Consider the following 24125-nt stretch of genomic DNA (forward strand, 5'->3'; position numbering starts at 1 on the left):
CGGTTCAATTCCCGATCCGGACGACCTTTGCCACATATCTCTCCCCCAAATCTTGAAAAAAAAAAAAAGAAAGTCTATAGGCCAACTTTGATTTACAGTAGTTTCTCCATGACTGACGTGCGCAGGCGTTTCATCGTGCTATCTGAAGTGTAATTAATTCTGTTTAGACATTTCAGTCTGTGTTGCTCCATCACCCCACCACCAAGGCTCCCCAGGAGGAGATGGAGTGAAATATGTCTCTAGGCCAACTTTGATTTACAGTAGTTTCTCCATGACTCCATCATTCCACTGTTGTGTGCGCAGGCATTTTATCGTGCTATCTGAAGTGTAATTAATTCTGTGTATTAGACATTTCAGCCTGCGTTGCTCCATCAACCCACCACCAAGGCTCCCCAAGGGGAGATCTCCAAAATGTTTCTCATAAATACTTTCCACATCCCCTACATGTAGCATTATGTTGCCCCTACTGGTAGAAATCTCCACCCGTGTTTGGATCATCTACGCCAGTGGTTCTAAAATTTTGAAATTTGAAGGTCTCCACTTAACTTTGACAGTGTACCAAATGGGCCCGTCAGGGTCCATTTGGTTCCATTTGTACACTGTCAAAAGTACAGACTTGTAAGGGTCAATTTAGACCCCTATAAAGAGTCACACGCTTTCTTTTCGTTTAATTTTTTCATGAAACGTTGGCTATTGACAGGATTTTCCCATTGCATCATTGTGTTTTTCATTAGTACACTTTAGTCTCTAGTCTCTAGTCAGTTTGTAGATATAATTGCCTGTGTGGTCAATGAGAGGAACATGTTGAACCATGAACATGTAATGTTTACTGACCAGTCCTATAACCCTTGAAGTTACTAGCTCACATTGGATAGCATCTACAAACATGCATGATTTGTACCAGGCTTGAATAAACAATTTTGTTAAATAATTATTTGTGATATTCCCTTTATTACACAGCCATGTATAACAATGACTGGACTGTTATATAACCCTTACAGCTATTAATCACATTCTAACAGACAGTTATTTGGAATTTAATGAAATGTTTTCTAAATTATTTAAGCGACACAGAATAATAAATAAGCATTACTTTTAAAATAAGGTTGAGAACCACTGCTGTAATGTTCATCAGTCAGTGTAGTGTTGTTCTGGAATGTAACAGTGACAGTTTAGTTAATGGATCTCATTCAACAGAAAGTGAAAATGAAGGTCAACGAGGATCCAAGTGATAATTCAATGACAGCTGCAGTATATGTGTTTTATGGACCTCATCTCCGCAGTGACCACTTGCATCTGGTGACTGACTGTATCGGACACAGTGGGAGATGTGATGTCCCACATCCTAACTGGATCAGTGCATGAAATGTCTTTGTTCGTGGAAATTGCAATAAACAGATATATATATTATATATATAAAAAAAAAGTGTTTATTTGTAACTCAAATATTTGCTTCTGGGGCGAACCCTGGAACAACATATTTTGAGATGGGGTCCGTGGCCAAATACATGTAATTTTGGGGGTCGTTGTCCTTGACATGAAAAAGTTTGAGAACCACTGATTTAGAAGAAGACATTTATAGAATCGGGTGAATATATTCAAAGACTTGCACAAATTGTCATGATTTAAAAATTGGTGCCGCACTTTACACACACAGTCCCACAAGTTAGAATTTGGCTTTGAATGAATTATGCGGCTACAAAATAGAATCCTCTATGTTACTCATAAACTCTTACTGTACATTTAATGTACACTAAGGGTTTTACTATATGTGTGTGGAAAAAACAAAATACATGTTCTGAGGTAGCTGTTGGTGGTGGGGTGAGGGTGGATAGTGGGGTTTAGGGTGTGTTTGAAAGCCAGAGCAGCGCGTGGCCCATTCAACACAGGCGGGGGGCTGCTGGGGGTTTGGGCTTGGTGAGGGTGGAGGAGGGGGTGGGGGTGGAGGAGGGGGTGGGGGTGGGGGTGGAGGTGGCGTGGAGGAGCACACCCTCACCAGAGAGCAGGCGGCTGCGTCGCGAGGCCTCGGCCGCCAGCGCGCAGGAGATCTCGATGCGCTTCTCCTGCTCCTGAAGCTGCTGCTCGCAGTTCACCGGAACACCACCGCCGCTGCCCTCCGAAGGGCCGTCCAACAGGGGGACCACGTTCTGCAAACTGGAGGAGGGGAGGAGAGGAGAGGAGAGGAGAGGAGAGGAGAGGAGAGGAGAGGAGAGGAGAGGAGAGGAGAGGAGAGGAGAGGAGAGGAGAGGAGATTATTTTATCATCAAAATGGTAAATGCCACATGCCAACCCCTGTCTAAAACGGCTATTAATAATCGATTATGTCACGTTGCTGAAGCGATTCAGAATCGTGCACGGCCAAATCGCGATGCATCGATGAATCGATTATTGTAGACACCACTAACACACACACTCGCGAGCGCACAGGCATGCAGGTACACACGCAGGCACACACACACACACTCTTTCAGTTTATAATAACCCTGGAATAGTTGTGAAATGCATACTTTGATTTGGCAATGAGGGTCTTGATCCTCTCTACTTTCTTCTGCTTCTCCTTCTGCTCCTCTGGGCTCAGAGGAGTGGTGTCCACGTCCACATCCAGGTAACGCTCAGGAATCAGTACCTTCTCTGGGGCCATCAGCTGGAAACAGCAGGAATACATACATAACGTTGTTGTCGGGTGGAAACCTTGTACGTCCAAAACCGTTCGTTTTGAATAGGCCTATATCATTTAAAAATTTTAGAATAGTGAAAATCCGAGGCGTTGGGTGCTTGTAGATCTGCTATTTTCACTAGTTTTTGCGACAGTCTTGTATGATGAAGCAGGGCTTTCTTTACTTTACGAAAAAACATACACATTTGGAACCTGGAGATACGAGGTTTCTGCCCGACAGTGACGATAAACACACTTATGTATAAATATTATACTATTTAAACCTCCCTGCTCACAGCCAAGCCCCCAGAACCCAGGGCTAGACTTGAAGCACAAGCGATGGTGGCCAAAGTTGGAACTGCAGACGGTGTGAAAAAGACATGCACGAGCAAAGGAGCGCGAGGCTGGGGTCTACACAATAGGGTTCAATGGACGTCGAGTGACGTTTGTGACTTAATTACGTCTCGGCGTAACAAATTTTGGCACATAATTATGTGCCAATTTCCCCCACAATGCACCGGAATTCAGCTACTTCCTCATGCTTCAAAACGCCACTGAGCACTTGCATTGGAATGAATTGCTGGGGGTGGGGCTGTCCGCTCTCTATTATATATAATGTCACCGCTAGATCGAGAATCAGTTAGATCGAGAACCGGAGCGCTCGTCATGCGGCGCGGGGCGGAACAAGCGGTCGCTTTGATCCTCAACAACGACAACGTGGCGTCGGCAGGAATGATAGCGCCTCACCCCACGGAGGTTAGGGTTAGGGTTAGGGTTAGGGTTAGGCATAGTTTTACTGAGGTTAGGGTTAGGGTTAGAGTTAGGCATAGTAAGCTAATACTGAATGCATGTATACAGCTAGGGCAGGGCTCAAACTCCTGTCCTCTTTGTCAAAAGTTTGGACAGCCTTTCTGAACACAAGGCAAGTCAGAATGAACTATTGTGAAAACCTTCCCACACCCACCTGACCCTCTAAGCTAATACTGAACCAAAATAACTTAATGTGACACATTGTGAGCTTGCAGATCGACTGTTATCGGCAATGTCGTACGTCAAAGTATAAATCAGGCTTGAAGTGCCCCTAATTGTTTAATAATAATAATAATAATAATAATATAGCTTGGATTTACAGTATATAGCGCTTTTCTAAATACCTCCCCAAAAAAGTCGCTTTACAAAGAAAGGAAAGAAACAACTTTATTAAGATTGCCATATAGTACAAAAATATAATTTATTTAACTTTGAAAGTTTTAGACATTTTATGGATTCCTGTCTTGTGTTCAAGGTTCTCAATGGGCTTGCACCTCCACCACTGAAACGGTTCATAAAACCTTGTGAAAGTGGTGGCAGAACAACAAGGGCTACTACCAGGGGGGACTGTGAGGTACCATCCAGGCAGAGCGTGTTTGGTAACACAGTTCTCTCTGTTAGAGCCTCCAATATATGGAACAGTCTCCCGACTGAAGTAAGACAGTCCTCCAACTATCTGACCTTCAAGTTCAACCTCAAGAGGTGGCTTAAATCAAATCAAATTTGTAATCATGAGTAATTATCTGCTCCATCTGTTACTGGAGTTGCTCATAATTGGCTAGTATTAGTCCCTTTAACAATTTACTATTTTACTATTACTATTTACTATTCTATTACTATTTACTATTACTATTTACTATTACTATTTACTAAAATTTTACTGTTGTCGGCTTTGGCCGTAAGAGGTGGCTTAGAGCAAGTCAAACTTACAATCATGGGTAACTATCGGCTCCATCTGTCACTGGAGTCACTCAACTTGTTATAAGTATGCCCCCTTAATGTTGTACTGTACTGTTTTGTTTTGTTTTGTACTGTATTGTATGTATTGTATGTTTTGTAAGAATAGCCTTACCATCACTTTTGTACAGCCTGCCCAGGGACTACAGATGAAAATTAGCTCATGGCTAAATCTGGCTCATTTACATTGATGTTGAAAAACTGACATGTTGATCAATGTGCTTTGTCCCTGACAAATAAAATAAATTAAAAAATTAAAAAATTAAAAGATAAGAACAATAGGTAGGTAATAAGTGTTTCACCTCTTTGTTGATGTCCATGGCATAGTTTTCCGGCTCAATCTGTAACCGTCTAAGCCGTGCAATCTCCTGCCTGGGGGACTCCACCCCCTCGCCACGAACTGCTGCTTCCAGGTCCTTGATGTCCACCTCGTGTGCTGTGAGCCGCCTCCGAACCTGGACACACACACACACACACACACACACACACACACACACACACACACACACACACACACACACACACACACACACACACACACACACACACACACACACACACACACACACACAATTGACTTAATCATAGTGATTGTATTGGACCACAGTACCCTGAGACGATACAGTTATGCAATACCGTGCGAAGTCCACATGACGAATAACATGGTTATGTTGCTGTTTTCGGTAATCTGAGCAAGTGGGAACATGTACTGTAGAAGTTGAACACAAACAGTAAAGGTCCCAGAATGGAGCCTTGCAGAACTCTGCATGTTATTTGTCTCGGCTCAGTAATTACCTATAGCAGACAGACACGGACGTCTGAGGACCACCTAGAGAGACACAAGGTCTCTGTGGAATTAAGTATGATTCAGAGCAGTTTAGAGCTGTGCCAGAAAGTCCTGTCCGGTTTTCCAGCCTGTGCAGTAACATGTTGAAAGCCTACATGAATAAGTCAAGTCTAATAATAGCCTATGTTGTGGTCTACTACTGCACTGATTCCCAGATACTGGATCGGGACACATTTGTGGGTCACACTTTTTTTTATGTGTCCCTTATTTATTTATTTATTTGTTTGTTTTGGGTTTTAATATTTTTTCAAAACATTTTCAAAAAACATTACCAAAAATGCAACATTTTTCATGATAAAAAAAATGCAATGATTTTCATGAATAAATAAAAGAAAATCTAGGAAATTCCATACATTCGAAAACAAATGTTTAAGAAGTAGTGAAAATATCTACAAGCTCTCAACATGGCGCGAAGCAACATGCTGTGAGCTTGTAGATCTGCTGTTTTCACTAGCTTGGTTCCCCGGGCAAAGGTCTAATCTCTCTTTTAGGTCTCGACTCGAGCTAAAAAGTTTGGGAACCACTGGTCTTTCTGTGTTGTACTGTAATACTGAAATTCTGCCAATGTCTGTTCATATTGATACCATTGAAGACTTAGTTTAAAGGTACAGTATAGGTTAGTGATATGTTTTGGTTAAAAGAAGTGTTAAATAGCTCTATAGTTTGATAGTAATCATTGCTATAAAGTGTTTGTTCAGTAACAGGGGTCTCCTGGTCTCTCAAGCTCTTTGGCGAACAGGAAATGCATTTTCAGGTTGGGATACCCATTTTGTCCAGTCAGGGGAGAGAACTCATACAGGAAGGATACAGGCAAAACTGTGCACTAGAACATTAAAATTGAAGCTGATGAATGGGTATTAATATCTCCTGATTGGCTGAAGAGCTGGGGAGACCTGGGCGGGACTACTGAACAAACATTCTATCACAATGACTACTATCAGAATATCAGGCTTTTTTCACACACAAAAACCCCCATTTTGTTTTAACCTAAGAATATCACTTACCCTACCTGTAACAACAGCAGTCTCAGTGCTGTGGCGTGGCTGAAATCCTGATTGGAAGATATCAAAACCATTGTTTAGTTCTAAGAAGTCGTTTAGTTGTTGAAATACAGCTTTGTCAATTATCTTACTTAAAAACGGGTTTGCCTATACTTGTTCATTATTGATGTGTCAAGATTATTATTTTTTGGCCTGTGGGAAGCAGCCTGAGAAAAAGGCAATTTGTAAAAGATCCGAGCCCATGCAAAGCCTGTTGGCAGAGTATCAAGGCAGCAGGAGGATTTCAGATGTTGTATAATGGCTTCCAAGTTTACACGCACGCACGCACGCCGGCACGCACGCACGCAAGACACACACACACAGACACCGCAAGACTCACATTACACCTTTACCAGTTTAGGAAGCAGGAATTGTGCCTTTTGAATTGTTTGTAAGTTAGTGCAGGAAAGAATGTACTGGGATCTGTAATGTTGCCTTTGTTTCCCCATGTGCTGTTACTAGTAAGACGACAAGCGAGGTCGCGCCATGTTTTGGCCATCTGGCCAGTGATTTATATCGGACCAGTTACCCATATATGGAGACCGCTGGTACCATATATGGAGATCTGTATATGGAGATACTGTATTCTGTGAGATCCCAAACATGCTTACTCAGTTATTCGTTGTGGGAAAGTCCTATGATGTCTATGACATCTGACTTCATACCCTTTTATGTCCATACATGGAGATCCCTTTCTGTAGAACCAGCCATACAGATATGGGCTGTCTTGGCCATCTGTCTTGACCATATATGGTTTCTGTTAGTGTGGTATGAGGCCTCCATGTGGGCATTCCCATATGAAGTCCTGTTAGATATGGGCTTAATATTGATGACATCAGGGACTCCATATATGGGCATAAAAGGGATTATGTTAGTGTGGTTCCCCTGACATCACAGTGACGTCAAAGCATGATGTCAGAGCGGAAAACCCATAGACCTTACAAAAGTGTACACGTTCAGACGGACGGACGGACGGACGGACGGACGGACGGACGGACGAGTCGGACGTAGACGGACAAGTTGTGACGGTTGCAATTATTTGTGTGTGTGTGTGTGTGTGTGTGTGTGTGTGTGTGTGTGTGTGTGTGTGTGTGTGTGTGTGTGTGTGTGTGTGTGTGTGTGAGAGAGTGCATGCATGCATGCATGCATGCGTGAGTGCGTGTGTGTGTGTGTGTGTGTGTGTGTGTGTGTGTGTGTGTGTGTGTGCGCATGCAGATGTATGTGTATGTGTATGTGTATGTGTATGTGTATGTGTATGTGTATGTGTATGTGAAACGCCAATGGTTAATTCCCACATTCGCATAATAAATACAAAGCATTCAATCCACATTCCCAATTGTGTTGAAACTGGTGTAATGCAGTGGTTCTCAAAGTGGATTCCAAGGACTCTGTTTGTTCCTGTAGGGCAGTCTAAATTGACCCTGTAACTTGTATGCTCGTTTTTGCAGGTCTGAGGCCCTAAGCTAGTTGCAGAATAGATATTCTGCATCTAGCTTAGGGCTTAACTCAAATCTTTGCTTCTGGGGGTCCCTGGAACAAAATATTTTGAGATGGGGGACCGCGGACAAATACATATCATTTTGGGGGTCCTTGACATGACAAAGTTTGAGAACCACTGATAAAGCAACATACTTTTTTTTCAGAAAACTGTTAGGATTTAGAAGACATTTGTAGAATCGGCCTACAGTATATCAGTGGTTCTCAAACTTTGTCATGTCAAGGACCCCCAAATTGTATTTGGTCGCAGACCCCCATCTCAAAATATATTGTTCCAGGGACCCCCAGAAGCAAAGATTTGAGTTTAAAATGTTCACTCTGAATTTGGGTCTTGCCTTAATCTAGATGAAGAATAGATACACGCAGCTCAGACCCCGTTGGCAAACGAAAGGTCGCAACTCTGACAGTGTACAAATGGAACAGAGTTCATTTGGTTCAATTTGTACACTGTCAGAGTTAAGGGGAGACCTTGAAATGTGAAGGTTTGAGAAACACTGGTCCAACGTACCACTTTGTAGTTGGTGGACAGGTTGAGGCTGCGCCTCTTGTCCCTCACAGAGCTGCTCTGGTTTCTGCGGATGCGCTCGTTCTGCTCCTCCACACTCATCTTGGACTTCACCTCCGCTGGGAAGACTGCACTCTTTGGGCGCTCCTGGAAACAGGGGTGAAAGTAACTACCGTAAGTACATTTGCTTGAGTACTGTACTTTAAGTCCAATTTCGAGGTGTTTGTACTTTACTTGAGTATTTCTGATAAAAGTACAGCAGATACTTTTGCTGTACTTTTACTCCACTACATTTTTTTTGTGGAAAACTTTAGTTACTAGTTACTTTGCAGATATAAATTATAGCATTACAAAACACACATTAAGCACTTTAGCCCTGTTTTATACCTTGGCTATTTGGAAATAGCTGATCTACAAGCTCACAAGGTGTCTCATTGCGACACGTTGTGGGCTTGTAGATCTCCTATTTTCAAACATTTTGTACTTTTACTTTTGGTAATTGAAGCACTCTTTGATACCAATACTTTCATACTTTTACTCAAGTACATTTTGAATTCCAGACTTTGGGTGCCCAGTGCCCACACCAAAATACCTAGAGTGGAATCTGCCAATGCATTTCAATGAGAATGGAGCGGTTTCATGCCAGGAGAGGATTTCTGCAAAAAAACACTTCATTCTCATTGAAATGCATTGGCGGATTCCACTCTAGGTATGTTGGTGTGAGGGCACCCTTTTACTTGTATTGATACTTTCACTTAAGTAAAACATTTGAGTACTTTTTCCACCACTGCCTGGACCCAACATACAACATAATTCTACTGTTACACAGCAACATCTTCAGTGTTAACCGTTTAAGCTCTATAATATGTCATCATACGGGCGCATCGTGACCTGTTGTGAACTTAATAAATGAATAGATAAATTGCTCCTACACCGGGTCCAAATGTTAAACTACTATACTATGAGATACTGGTGGGCAGTCAAGCAGAAGCAGACCAGTGTTCAAATCTCACTGTATAAAGTGACCGTTTTTCCGGTAATACTGACTGCACAGTTTAATTTTCAATAATTATGAAGATGGGACTTCTGAGTTTAAAAAAAGTTTAATTCAATTCCAAATGGGATAAAAGGTTTATTCTGCCCATTTGGGGTATTTCTAAGTGCCGGATGTTCATCAGTTTAAGGTTCATTCTGATAATAATAATAAAAAATGAATTAAACGAATTTGTTCAAAGCCAATACAAAGTCGTTATAGTACAGTAAGGGCTGCTGATGGTTTCATTAGTGACAGCTGCCGGACGCTGCTAAATTATAATTGGGTAAACAAGTCCGAGTGATACTTTAATAGAGATGTGGAGTGTGGTTAATTGAAGACAACACCACTCAATAGAATGCCTCTCAGTGTGAAGCACTTATCCTTGATGGGGGTGATTACAGAGTCAAGCAATGTCTCAAATGGAAAAAGTGAAATGTGAAAAAAAGACCATGCCATCTCAATTTGTATTACATTTAAGGATTTTTTTTTTCCATTTAAATTAATTAATAAAACACAGGGGATATTTACGCAATTTACATGCAATGGGCCCCCGACCAAGTGTTTGGGAAACCCTAATCTATAGCTCCACTACAGGGCCGAACCAGAACTAGAACTTTCCAGAACCTGTGAAGTTCCGAGACCAAGTTCTGCTTACGTTTCCATAAAACCAGATCTAACCGGGAATGTCCCAGAAAAGATTTGGCCCCGCCCGAGGTTCCCAGAACTCAAGTTTAACTACATCAAGATCAGGAACTAAAAAATGTTCCCAGAACCTCATCTGCAACTGGGCCATGCACTATGGAAACAAAACCATGACCAAAAAAGAAATTGGTTCAGGTTCTGGAAAGTTCTGGTTCCGCCTCGTAGTAGAAAATGGGCTTTTGTTGTGCATTGGGAGTAAAAGGACTGATGGAGACCTGTTTCAAGACAAAGACCTGTAGGTGAAGGCAAGTGTACGTACTGTACTGTCGGTCAATACAAAGGCCTGGAAAATTGTACATAAACAGAATATTCAAGAGGTGTTGAGATATGAGGTACCAATGGATTGTAAAGTGTTAAGGTGGTTGCACACTGCTGCGTTTTTCGGGCCGAATATCGGAGTGAATTTCGGAGTGCGTGAATATACTTTGTAATTTGACAGAGGGCAAGGTACAAATAGAGAATAGATATTTGGTAAAAATTGTATTGGCAGCGGGGAAGAAAGTAATTAAGGAAATGGGGTCAGATGGAGCCTCCAATGGGTGGAGTTGGTGGAGGAAATATTTGTTATGGAGAACACATAAGGACGCTAACAGAGACAGTGGGGTTGGGAAAGACACATGAAACAAGGGGAGAGCCTTGTAAACCAGGCTCCTCCTGTCTTCTGATTCGAATTAGCACAAGGTAGGAGGAGTCAGTTTACTAGGCTAGCTTACCATGCGATGGACGTAAAATCAGAGTTGTAATAGGAACAGTTGTCATTGTGTTGTTTTTTTTGTTGGTTTTTTTAATGTGGTTTTTGTTTTTATGGCTTGTTGGGTTTTTAGGTCTGTTTTGTGTTGGCATGATGTGTGTGAAAGCTTAAACAAACTTTAAGTGATAAAAACCAAAACAAAGGCCTGTAGATCAGGCCCTTGTTCAAACTGCCAGGGTAATTGATGCCCCCCGAGGCTTAAGTTTCTGTTACATTGGTTTCCCTACAAAATAAATCAAACAGACAGCTGCAGTTGATCCAGAACGCTGCTGCTCAAGGCCTCAGTAAGACCAAGAAAGTGTATCATGCTATTACTCCAAATCTATACCACCTCCACACTGGCTGTTAATAGAGCAAGAAGCATGTCAACCTTATTCATTAGGTTTATTATCACCTACTTCTATTAACACATCTTCTGCCTAACCTGACCACAGACGTGTTTACTCAGGTTAACGGTGCTCCACCACGGCTGAGTTAACCCGACTGTGGTCAGGTTAGCTGGTTACCATTGTAACCAGGTAAACACCTGCTCCCGCGGCCGCTGGTGAGCTAAGAAACTCCATATCCCATGATGCAATGCGGCCATTCAGATCCATACTGTCCACACTGGAAAAACAGCTGTTTTCTCCCCTCTTTTTTCTTCTCTCTCCTCACGTTGCACAACGGGTTCATTTCAGCTCTCTCTCGGTGGAGCATGGACATTACTGCATGGATTATGTTTTCCCCGCACGAAAGAACAGGGGTGGCCGCGCACACCGTGTGCACGTGCCGAGTGCACGGAGGCACTCCAGAACAGAGAAAAATATAAATTGTCGGGAGGTAACTTCTTCAGATATCTGCAAATACGAGACTATGTGTCATGGCAGCCTGAGCCTGGCTGTCCTGTCTGTTCTAATGTTTCTGTTTATATGTCTATTAGGTTGGAGCTGTTTTTCCACCTGTGGGGAGGTGTGTCCTGGCAATCACCTGGCTGGTCTCCATCTGGCAATCACCTGGCTGGCTACAAATACCTGGCAGAAACGGAACGCCATGCTCTGTGATAGACGTTTTTACAGCCAGTGCACATGTCTGTGCTTTAAGCATTAGGTCAGTTACTTTCTCCAGTTCAGCTGCTAGCTTGCTTGAGATCCTGATCTGTATGGCCTTCGCTAATCTTTGGTCTCTTTCCTCAGCCAGCCAGACTACTCCCCACATAGCTCCAACCTTTGAAGAGGACTAGGCCTGAGGACAGACCCCAGAGGGGTGAGATGCCATGGGCTCACGTGGGCTCGGCGAGCCCACACTTATTTTGCTGCACGCACGCTCGCCTCATATGCACACACTAATTAACAATAAAAACACTAATTAACAATAAAAACAGTGTGCGCGCATGACGTCATGAATTTAGAGGACCCACACTTCTAAAATCCATATCACACCACTGTTTACGATTTGGACCTTCTTAGTTACTCTTGATACCTTCCCTGGCTTAACAGTTTTGAAGCCTGTTTTTCAGTTTTTGGACTTTTGGCCAAAAATGTGGCTCAGTGACCTTACCAACACGTTACATCTTGAAAGGATTAGATATACTCTTGGGGAAAAAAAAACATATTTTGATAAAGTATGGTCGCCTCTCACAGAATACCTTGCATCAGTAACATACGGTAGGCTATCCTTGGATGGTCGGGTGTCAATGACGGTGGAGTAGGGACGGGTGGGAAGGGGATGGGACTTTCAGAGAGATTTATAGAATTAACAAATAGAAAAAGAAACAGAAACAAAGGTTTTTCAGGCCAAGGAGAGAGAGAGAGAGGAGAGAGAGCAAGGGACCCAGTGGCGAGAGTTGTGAAAATCGGGGAAATCGGGCAGTGTGCAAACGTGATTGACATAACGTGACGCGCTCAGAAATTCGCTCAGATATTGGGCCGAAAAAACGCAGCAGTGTGCAAAGACACAAAACGTGGAGAAGCAGCGTTCAGTTTTTATGCACAACATATCTGGAACAACCAGAAAACTACAACAGTATTTCTAAATGTCCTTTTATATTGTGTTTCTTCTGCACTGTCTTCTAAGTTTTTTAAGCAATTTAAATTGCCTTGTTGATACAGTATGTGCCATACAAATAAATTAGCCTTGCCATATCATTTAATAGTTTTATGACTGCATGCTGTGTTAACATTAAAGTTATGCCGTTCATTATTATTATAATTTCTTTCTCCACTAAACCATCTCAGGTCCTACAGAGAACTGTGAAACTAATGGAGGAGAGGGGACTGAATAAGGTATTGAGGGAATGCTGGACTGTACGAGCAGTACTGGCGTGGTTTCACTTCAAATCAAACCCTTGAAAAGCGAGGCAAATGCAATTTTCAAGGATCACTTTGATCCTGTGGTGAGGAAGTTCATTGTGAGATGTTAGGCCAATCACTGAACAACATGACACTGACGGATGCTATGAAAACCTCAAAATGATGGATTTTTGGGTGATGAACATTTGACCAGTTCACCTGTTCTAGCGCTGACGTTAACAACCCGATTAATTGCCCATGTGGAAAAGCTCGCATGAAGATAAAATGGTGCATTCATATAGCGCTTTTATCCAAAGCGTTTTACAATGTGCATTACATTCACCCATGTAATGACACCTAGAGGAATAGAATACACATATGGCTGAACATAAAGCATTTTTACATCAAGGAAAGTTACGGGAAAGTAACTTAGAACAAGAGGATCTCTAGAAGAGAAAACCAGCACTCACGGAACTGTCATTTAAGCCACTTTAATTAAAGTGTGTCAGTTGGCATGGCACGCCACAGAGCAAACTCTTCTAGAGATCCTCTTGTTCTGAACATAAAGCGTGCCATCTGAAATGGTAACTTGGACAAATGCCAGATCTTTGGGTCTGAATGCTGATCCGAATATTGGAGAGTCCTTGAGGTCACTGATGTTTGACTGATATTTTGAATATTTAGTTGTCACAAAATCTTAAGACAAAACCTGGACAAAAGTTTCATGGCACACCAGTGTGCACATGAATAAGTTACATTCCTCACATGCCTTTAGGTTCACCTACCCGGGAAATACCATTTGGCATCTTGCCATTGCGGCGGGTGACCCCGTCAAAAGTGCAATCTGGTTCATCAGTGGGCGACTTCGTCCTTGGGGGAACAATGCCAACTATACGCAGGCACACAAAAGACAGAAAATATCAGACTATGGGAAAGAAGATTAGGTCTACACCTCTGTGAATAGGAATTAAACATCTCATTCCCACAGTACTTTGATTTGATGCGATATGTATGTGTTATAATTGTGTTATATTTACGGATCACAGATCATAATTATACGTACAATGGGTATAATCACAAGCACTATGAGGTTGGTTATTCTTATTTGAAACAAATAAAATACGGATGAGCTTTCCACAAGTCGGCTAGTGGGTCCCGTGGGTCCCGTTCAGTAGGTGTGCGAAGGGTTGTGTGTGTGTGTGTGTGTGTGTGTGTGTGTGTGTGTGTGTGTGTGTGTGTGTGTGTGTGTGTGTGTGTGTGTGTGTGTGTGTGTGTGTGTGTGTGTGTGTGTGTGTGTGTGTGTGTGTGTGTGTGTGTGTGTGTGTGTGTGTGTGTGTGTGTGTGTGTGTGCGTGCGTGCGTGCGTGCGTGCGTGCGTGCGTGCGTGCGTGCGCGTGCGTGTCTGTGTATATATATATATATCGACAATCTCGAAATGCGTTGTGAGCTTGTTGTCAGCTATGACACCGTTGTGTATAAAAGTATAAAAAAAAACAGTCAAGTGGTTAATCGATTCATTGATATAAAAATGTAATCAAAAAGGTATTAAAAAACAATTATTCGATTAATACAATCGTCAAGACAATAATGGCTAGTTGCGGTCCTACCGTTCAGAGAAATAAACAACTGGTCAGATGTAGGCCTACCTTTATTCATGTTGGACAGCCTTTCTTGCTCCTGCTCCTGCACCTCGTTGGCATTTGGCCGTTCTCCATACTTGTGCTGCAACAAATAGAACCCACTGTCATCCAATCCAATCCAAACGAAACATCCTCTCAGGAAGTGAGGATGCACAACTCATCCAGAGCCGTTCACTACCGCCACTGGAAACCAGAATGCATTAGAGTGTAGGGATGGGACGATATGAAAATTTCACGTCACGATTATTGTGACCAAAGAAATTGCGATTTACGATATTATCATGATAATCAAAATATCCCTACATCCATTATCCTGGGGCGGAACATTTGCCAAAAAAATAGACGATCTTGTAGATCGGCTATTCTTTGGCAAAGAGATTTGGTAGATAGTGGAAAAAAAGAGGGTTTAAATGGTACCGGATATGCAGCTCGGCAAATATAAGGTGAATTGATCCCAGTGCATGACGGAGGAGGATAATTTCACGATACATTTAAATCTCCACGATACGAGTGTTTTTTTTATCAGGATAAAGGATAACAACGATTATCCTCCCATCCCTATTAGAGTGGTTCTCAAAAGTCTCTCTGGGACCCCCATAATGAACTATGTTTGAGCATACAAATGGAACCAAAAATGCCCTAAGAGTTACAGACCTGTGAGGGTCCATTTGAAACCCCCATCAACCATGTGGGATCCTGGCCTGAACTCCACTTTGAGAACAACTGCATTAGATAATGTGGATACAAACGATAAGATCAGGGAGTTTCTTTTATTTCTCCATTAAAAAGAACAAACATTTTGGATATCCAGCCTTCGTCAGTGTGTCGTCACATGCACTGTGACGAAGGCTGGCTAGCTGAAACGTTTGTTCTTCGTGAAGGCATATGGAGAAATAAAAGAAACTCCCATATCTTGCCACTCTGGGTGTGAGTGCGACCCTTCACATGATTGCCAAATGTCATTGTTTTAAGAAGACAAGCACCAGAGGAGTCAGAGCGCAGTGGTAAGAAAAGGTTTGGCCATTGGACACCAGAATTGATTAGATCACTTGTTCGCACTCTTTTTTATTTCAACTGTCATAGTTACAGACCTGTAAGGGTCCTTTTGGAACCCCACCCCCATCCCCAAGGAGCCCTGAGGGCAAACTTTGAGAACCACTGCATTAGATATGTGGATATCAATGATAAGCCTATGTTAACCACATGAACCCTAGCCTCCCTAATTCTGGGCATCTTGTACATTTTTGACGAAAAAGCCTGGAAAAGTCGCACTTAGGTTGTGGATTGGCTGTTTTCGGTGAAGAGATGTGGTATGTGGAGAGAGACAGAGAGTATATACCCCTGGGGAGACGCCAGCCCAGTCAGTGAAGAATATGGTTTAAGTGGTTAAAATAAACTCATGCCATAGCTAGCAGCATCCCTATTATTGACCATTAGCGTCAAAGCAGAGTCGTACAGTCTACACATGAAAGACACAGACAATAGCAAGACCACATCACTACACAGATGCACATACTGTAGAGAGCATGGTGGAAAAGACATGTCGTTGTGGGGAATTCCACACTTTGTCGTATCGTTGGCTGGAAAGAATGCTACCTGTTACTCTAAGCTAGACAGTGTGTTTGCATCCACAAGCACTAAAACAAATTCACAGCCGGCCCTTTGTTAGTGACGTTTTGCACGGCTTGATATTTGTCGGTGACCGGGAAGTCAACAAAACACTTAAGACTCCAACGGAGCTATGTTTTCGTCCATGCCTTACCCCTTATCACTAAATGTATTTGCCTTTTTTTTTTACTATTTTTAAAAAATACTTAAAATAGTCAGTGGATATTAATAAAACCTGGGAATAAATTCCTTACCAAACGATTTTGTCACCAATGTGTTCGTAAAGGTGTCTAGTAATATATCTAACAAAGTTTGAAATTCAAAATAACTTTGGGTCTCATCCACTTACTATACACTATACTATAAAGGAAAAAATTACTCCCAACAAATCTGCTTTAAGTGGGATGTGAAGGTCCCCCCCCCAAAACGATGGTTCCCACTGAGCACGCCGTCTAAAAGTGGTCTAATAGACGTATAGATTTGAAAGTTTTTTAGTGGTCTAAACTTAGACTAGACGACTAATAGACTTCTAATAGTCGTCTAAATGTAGACGGTCTATATTTAGACGACTATTAGAAGTCTATTAGTCGTCTAGTCTAAGTTTAGACCACTAAAAAACTTTCAAATCTATACGTCTATTAGACCACTTTTAGACGCCGTGCTCAGTGGGTTTAGAGATGAGTCATTATAACTTTTCACAGTTTCATGGGATCCATATTTAGCCCAAGGAATGTTTTTCGTGCAAAACAAATGCTTCCAATGGATTCAGAATAATTAAAAACACCTAGTTAGACCCCTCACTTCCCACTTAAAGGAGACTTTTTGGGAGTAATCTTTTCGATTTCTTGGTGAAGAAATCGTTTGGTAAGGAATTTATTCCCAGCTTTGACAGGTATTCTGATAATATTCCCTGATTAAAATAGCCGATCTATATTGAAACGTTGTGAGCTTGTAGATAAGCTATTTGAAATATTTAAAATTGTTTTTCAAAATTGTAAAAAATGGCAAAAGAGTTTAGGGATGAGGGGTAAGACAAAAATAGAGGCTTATAGTCTCTCTAGATTTTGATCAGGAAATGTGTTTTAAATGTAAGAGTTAGAAATAGATTTGCCTGATTAGTTTGAAAACGGAATGATGAAAAAAAAGTAATAGAAAAGTAAAATAACAATTTATTCTGACTCACTGATCACATCGCAACGCATTGTGAGCCCAAATAGGGATGCCAGGGTTAAAGTGGCTACGGTAAGGGGAACACACACCGGACGCGGAGGCGGCACGTCAAAACATACGGCCCATTATTTTCAATGAACTGTGACCCACACCGGCGGCGTGTGTTCCCCTTTAGAGCCATCAAAAACAAGGCACAAGTGGAGTTGCCCCCCTCTGGAACTGGAAGTGCTTTTTTGAATGCAAAAACACACACAGATGGAGATGAGAGACCGTAGGTGATGACAGGACATTGGATGGAGCATTGATGGAAGAATTATGTAGGGTCTGTTTTAACTGGCTCGGGGGGAGGGGGGAGGGGGTTGAAGGGGTTTGAGGAGGATGGCGTTTAAAAAAACAAACATTGAGAGGCGGGTTCTGTCCTCCCGTCTCAAAAATACCTTTCCGCCGTGAGACTCTTCGTCAAGGTAACCGTCACCAAAGCCCAAGCTGCGTAGCCAGGCGGCACTGTCAAAGGGCAGGGGAGGGACGGAGGGAGGGAAGGTCGGGGAGGATTCCAGAGGGTAATAGGATTTGGGAAGTGGGGGGCGCGGCGGGCCAGTTTCCTAAAGTCATTGGGAGGGAGGGAGCGAGGGAGGGAGGGAAGGAGAGAAGGACAAGGAGGGCAGGAGGTGGAAGGAGGACGAGGAGGAGGAAGAGAGAGCGCTGTGTGTCAGGAGGAGTGACATCAAGCCAGGCAGAGTGCAGAGCAGAGAGAGGAGTCATGGGGACGATTTTCTTTTTTCTTTTTTTTTTTTAACGGTGCCATGACCTCCCCGTTGGCGGTCAGGGGGGGAAAGGTCACGGCGCCCTAATGAGTTGCTTGGTCTCATAGTATGCATGAGGACCTTTCCATATTTAATATACTGGGCCGAAAGGGGAACAACTTTACGACCTCTGCACCTATTATTCCTTTGGTTCATCTATGTCATCAATACTTTTGAGTGTTTTCAATCAGTTATGACATGCTTGTTTAGTCACTTCAACGCTGAATGTTGAATTTTAGCCTAATAAATCGACATGCTTCTTTCTAAGCAGGGCTGTCTGTAGACACAAAGGTAAGGCAACCAAAGCTATGTTGAGGTCAACAAGTACAGGCAGCACATGCCTTCCTACAGTAGAACTTAAATTGCTTTTCCATAACGCTCACAATCTAGAGGTTAATGCACATGATGATCCTGTGCTGTCACAAGCACGCAGCGACAAAAGGACTCTAAAGTGAACTCCTAAAACATTTAATTGAGTTAAAAAGCCGATGGTTACCAGTAGAATGTCCCTTTCCTACATGTTCCAAAAAAGTGCATAAGGGAACTTAACTAAACCCCAGCCGCAGCCTATCATATAGGTCTCCCTTCCTGAATCAATTGCCATAAAGCTTTAATTGAATCAGGCAAGAGCACACAAATGGACTGTATGCTTGCTCTGTTCAGAAAGATAGATGTTGGAGATAGGTGCCGTTTCTTTATTTTGAATGAAAAAAAAATGAAAAAGAAAGGAAAATCCCCAGAGGCAGTGAGGATCATGTGGTGACCCCGGAGCAATCCAAGAAAGGTCACTTACAAGGCAGATAAGAATCTTTTGGAGTCTCGACAGCTAATTGACCTTTCTTTAAATTGCACTGAAGGCAAGCTAAATGAGTTGCTCAATGTCTCCACACGAGCAGCAGCAGACCAAGAGGACGCCAAATGGTAACTTTCTGCACGGAACATTTCTGTTTTAATTAACTCACTTAAGAAGATGGTTGACATGGGGCGGCTGTCTCTGTCATTTTTTTAAATAACATACCAATATGAATTGATTTACAAATGTCTGACACGCTGCACCACAAGGGTCAAGTACAAATGTGTGGATATTAATTACACCATTATGTAAGGTCATGCCTGTTTAAAGATGGGTCTGCATCAATATTCCACCTGAGGTCATACAGGGAGAAACTGATCGTGGTACCATGTAGTCATTGCCGCCAAACTGACCATTGGGGTAAGAGAGAGGCCGGATTCGCGCGCACACGCGCGACCGGGCCTGTAACGGTGACTGGTGGTGATACTCTGTGGTGGCTGCCCGGATATGTGTGCTTTCCAGTGTCGGTATATTGAGTTTTGGGAAATCATTAAAAGACAACAGGCTGGCCTCAGAAGAAGCGTCTTGGAACAGCAGGTGCTGTGCTTTGGGGACAGAGGAACGCCTGCTGTGAAACAGGTACCTCCGGCCATCCTGGTGGCCAGCCGGGCCAGGAGGCGGGTGAGGGTCTGGGTAGACGTCTTTTCGGTAGCCAATCATAGCCTGCTGCCTGAGTGCGCTTGAGGTCGTTTGACTGAGTGCCTGACCAACAGCGTGGGTTTGATTTGTATGTGAATTATGATTAGATAATTTGGAGTCATGTGAAGAGACCGGGGGTCGACTGGTCTGCCCTGCAGCCCTGGTTTGGACTGGATTAAAATATAGCTCAAATGTTGGGCTGAGTGTAGGGTTGGGGTAGTGGTCTTCCTCCTCTTCTACAGGCTCCAGTTTCAACAAGGAATCTCTGAGGGCTTGTTGGAAGGTATTAGCGGGCCACGAAAAGGGGGTACGAGGGTCTACTGGGAATGTTTGGTTGTCCTTAGTTTCAGAAGTGTAGGACATTACATTGCTCTTGGGTTTCGGCCTAAGTTTGACATCGGTTTTAGGTTCCGGTTCGAAACTGGAGCCTAGCCACGATTTGGGCCGAGGTCTGGGACTGGGCCTTCTACGGGACTCTGCACTGGTGCTAAAGTCAGCGAGGGTACAAGCGCATGGTTCTAGGCTGGTGGTGTTGGGGTCAAACCCCTGCTGGATGCGTCCCGTGCTTACCTCCGGGCCCAGCTGTTTGGTGGGGGAAGGCTGCGTAGCAGGCATTGGGGAGTAGGGGCTGAGTGGGCTGGTGAGGCTTACTGAGCTCAGGGGACTGGCTGGACTATTGGTGCTAAAGGAGCCTTGCGGACCGCCCACCACTGTAGGAGACAAGGACAGACAGACAGAGAAGAAAAAAGCGTTATAGTTATAATATTAAGATATATATTTGTATATCATTATTATGAATGACACACACACCCACACCCACACACACACACACACAATTTTCCAACGTTATCTTTGGATTTTTGGATTCCCCCGAAGAAAGACAAGTGGTGCGTGGGTTGCTTTCAACTTAGTTATTATGTGTGCCTGCGTGCGTGCGTGTATACCTCGGTGCTTGGCTGTGTCAGTGCCTCTGGATGAATTACTCTTGTGCAATCCCTCCAGCACATCTTGGACCCGCCAGAATTCCTTCTGGATGTGCCTGTGCACTAACTCACTCTGTAGCACGCCAGGGAGAGAGAGAGAGAGAGAGAAAAAGAGTGAGAGAGAGAGAGAGAGAGAGAGAGAGAGAGAGAGTATGGGGCAGAAGACAGTGAAAGAGTTTAATACAGGTCATCCTTGTTCTGTCAGTAAACATCTTCATAAGAGAAAGAAAAGGGAGTTACCAGGACACACAGTCGTCATATCATTACTCCTTTGAGGAGATTGTAAAAGACTATCCTATAATGGGGGTCAGGGTTACTATGCCCTGACACCCCTGACCACCTTTTGAGCACTGTATGTATGTAAGTATGTATGTATTGTCCACCCATAACCAGCTTCGCGGGACATTTAATGAAATGAACCCATACAAGAACCTGCTCACTTCTAACTGGGTGTGATTTTTAACCTTTTTAACATTAAAAGTCCCTCCAAAGGACTCTCAATGTCATAGAAAAGAGGCTGTCTACTACAGTATTTCTGGACATCATCATCTGGTAGAAATTGTGAGGTACATTTGTCACTCATCCATACTTCCTTCCCGACCACTGCCAAATTTGCAAGTTTTTGGCAAGTGTCAAGCGCAGAGCCTTGATAAATGACTGCTGTGCTTTTGCCTCCATTTACAGCGCGTAGCTCAGAACCCACAGATACACTTTGGCAACGGGCCGCCCCTGTCCCCTGTGTACGTTCTCGTTTAGACAAACAAGAACTTTTTATCGGTTTATGTGTGTATAACTCTGTGCTGAGCTAGCGGCACGGAGGAGCAACAGGAGCAAACAACTCACTGCCCTCCAACAAACAGGGGAGCGTCTTGGGCGGTCCTTCCTGCCCCCGGTGGCCATTAGGCTGCATAACAAGGCCAACAGCAGTTCTTCCCCATCTCTGAAGGAATGCTTAGATCCTTCTCACCCACTCTGTTGCCCTCGCCCATGGACTACTGCACTGGTCCCCAAACAGCGGGTTAGGACCCGTTTTTATGGGTTGCGGCCTTGCTAGACGCTTCGCCCTCCTGGCCCCCAAACTGTGGAATAAACTCCCTGTTGCACTTAGAACGGCAGACTCACTCCCTAGCTTCCGCCAGTCTGAAGACTCACCTATTCAGACTCCACCTTAGCCCATAGCACTTACAGTAGCACTTGCCTACCCTCAGTGACCATACATGTAATTTAGATAGCATTTTTTATATATTTCTTGTTTTTTATAAAGTTGTTTACTGAATAGGTGCATGGTCTACCCCCTTTTTTTCTTAGATGACTATGCATTCGATGTATTCGTGTTGATGTATTGATGCTTATTGTAACTCGCTCTGGATTAAGAGCGTCTGCCAAATGCCTACATTGTAAATATCCCCCCTTTTTTGTTGCCTATATCTTCTTTTGAATTATTATTTCAAAACATTATGTGTGGTCACTGGTCGGTCCATAGTTCTTCAAGTCTATTTATACAGTAATCCATTTTTGTTGGTAAATGACTGCAAATGTTACCAGGTCATCTTTGTCTTTTTTATATTATTATGTCACCATTTTTGTTACTAATGTTAATACTTCTCTTCTGCACTTTCTCAACCCATACCTGTATCTTTGTTTCATTCTTACTGCGTGCTGCGGTGACAACTGCATTTGCCCTCAGGATGAATAAAGGTCTATCTACAGTATGTCTCTATATTGTACCTGTCCTCCTGCGTTAAGTTGCTCCCAGAGGTCTCCGTGAATGGCATTGGCCTCGTCCTCTAGTGCTTCAAACTCCATGCGTGATGTGGTTAAAGCCTGGGGGCAAGACAAGGACATGCAATTTGTGGATAACCTTTTTAAAGAGTAACATGCTGTAGTGCAGACATCTAGTGCTGCACTGGCCTCTACAGGTTGAAACGTGCCAACTATAGGTTCCAATGCTGGGCACACCCCAAATAATAGTACCCGTTCAACCACTTTCAACCTTTTGTATCCCTGCAGGATTGGGACAATGATATGATATGATATGATATGGCAAGAAATGCAACGGATAGGCAATATTAATATTACTTTCCAGGATTTCTAGAATAGTCTTCTTTTTCAGTTCAAGTTGAACCGTATTAAATATGTTTCTGTCTCTCAGCTATGCCAAAAGTAAAGACAATGAGATTAAATGAAATGGATCTCCTGCTGAAACTGGGGCCAAGGATAGGATTGATGGCATATAGACAACACTAAGTAAAACTTAAATTTGTATATACTAGTAAGACACCTCAGGGTGACTTGCGACCTCAGGGTGACATGCGATCGTCACGCCAATTCTTAGCCATCTGGCCAGTGATGTATATGGGACCAGTTACTCATATATGGAGACCCCTTCATGATAGTTATGTTATGTCAAAACATGCCCATATATGGTCATTACCAAAAATGGGCATAATAATAATATCCTTAATAATGTCCTTAATATTGACAATATAGGAATCTCCATTCCTATATTGTATGGGCATATGGGCATAAAACGTACGTAAGTAATGCCAAGCGGGCCTTGGTGAGTTAGGGCCTTGGTTTGATGCCTGTGGATCTCCATATATGGGGATAAGGGGGTACCCTAACATTCTCATTTTCGGCCTGGGATTTATGACATCAGGGTTTTTTCTTTTTCTGGGAATGACCATATATGGACTTTTTATTTTATTTTATCCTTTATTAATAATAACTAGAAGCTGGGCCGCCCTGGCCAACTCGGGAACGATGTAAATAGAGAATGAATGCCCCGCCCTTTAATGCAAACCCCATTATACCTGTTGTCATAGGACCTGTTTTGACCATCTGTTTGCCTGTGTCCATTTATGCCCATATATGGAGATATCTGTATCTGTCTGTCTGTCGGCGTCCATTTTATGTCCATATATGGAGATCACTGCAGATATAGTTCTGGGTCCATTTTATGCCCATATGCCCATATATGGAGATATCTGTCTATTGCCCATATATGGAGATATCTGTATCTGTCTGTCTGTCGGCGTCCATTTTATGTCCATATATGGAGATCACTGCAGATATAGTTCTGGGTCCATTTTATGCCCATATGCCCATATATGGAGATATCTGTCTATTTGCGTCCATTTTATGCCTGCCCCATCCTTTAATGCAAACCCCAATATACCTGTTGTCATAGGACCCGTTTTGACCATCTGTTAGCCTTTGTCCCCACCCTTTAATGCAAACCCCAATATACCTGTTGTCATAGGACCCGTTTTGACCATCTGTTTGCCTTCTGTTAGCCTTTGTCCCCACCCTTTAATGCAAACCCCAATATACCTGTTGTCATGTTTTCATAGGACCCGTTT

The 24125-nt window shown here is 43.0% G+C and overlaps 1 protein-coding gene across 5 annotated transcripts in view; it reads right to left on the bottom strand.

The window, feature by feature from the left end:
• The window catches only part of plekha6 (pleckstrin homology domain containing, family A member 6), a 123670-nt gene that overhangs the window by 8878 nt on the left and 90667 nt on the right, over positions 1 to 24125 (bottom strand). For 4 of the 5 annotated variants that reach the window (XM_080727844.1, XM_080727841.1, XM_080727842.1 and 1 more), the window contains 9 exons: positions 22492 to 22587; positions 20725 to 20836; positions 20351 to 20490; positions 14714 to 14789; positions 13854 to 13957; positions 8316 to 8459; positions 4726 to 4878; positions 2508 to 2644; positions 1997 to 2154 (listed from right to left, as the gene is read on the bottom strand). In XM_080727844.1, the coding sequence (XP_080583970.1) occupies positions 1997 to 2154; positions 2508 to 2644; positions 4726 to 4878; positions 8316 to 8459; positions 13854 to 13957; positions 14714 to 14789; positions 20351 to 20490; positions 20725 to 20836; positions 22492 to 22587 (1120 nt within the window). Of the gene's footprint in view, positions 1 to 1996; positions 2155 to 2507; positions 2645 to 4725; positions 4879 to 8315; positions 8460 to 13853; positions 13958 to 14713; positions 14790 to 17922; positions 18088 to 20350; positions 20491 to 20724; positions 20837 to 22491; positions 22588 to 24125 lie in introns of all 5 variants that reach the window. The other variant, XM_080727845.1, reaches the window with a different exon arrangement.

The sequence above is a fragment of the Nannobrachium achirus genome (assembly GCF_963921795.1).
Source record: "Nannobrachium achirus genome assembly, chromosome: 6".
NCBI classification, from domain to species: domain Eukaryota; kingdom Metazoa; phylum Chordata; class Actinopteri; order Myctophiformes; family Myctophidae; genus Nannobrachium; species Nannobrachium achirus.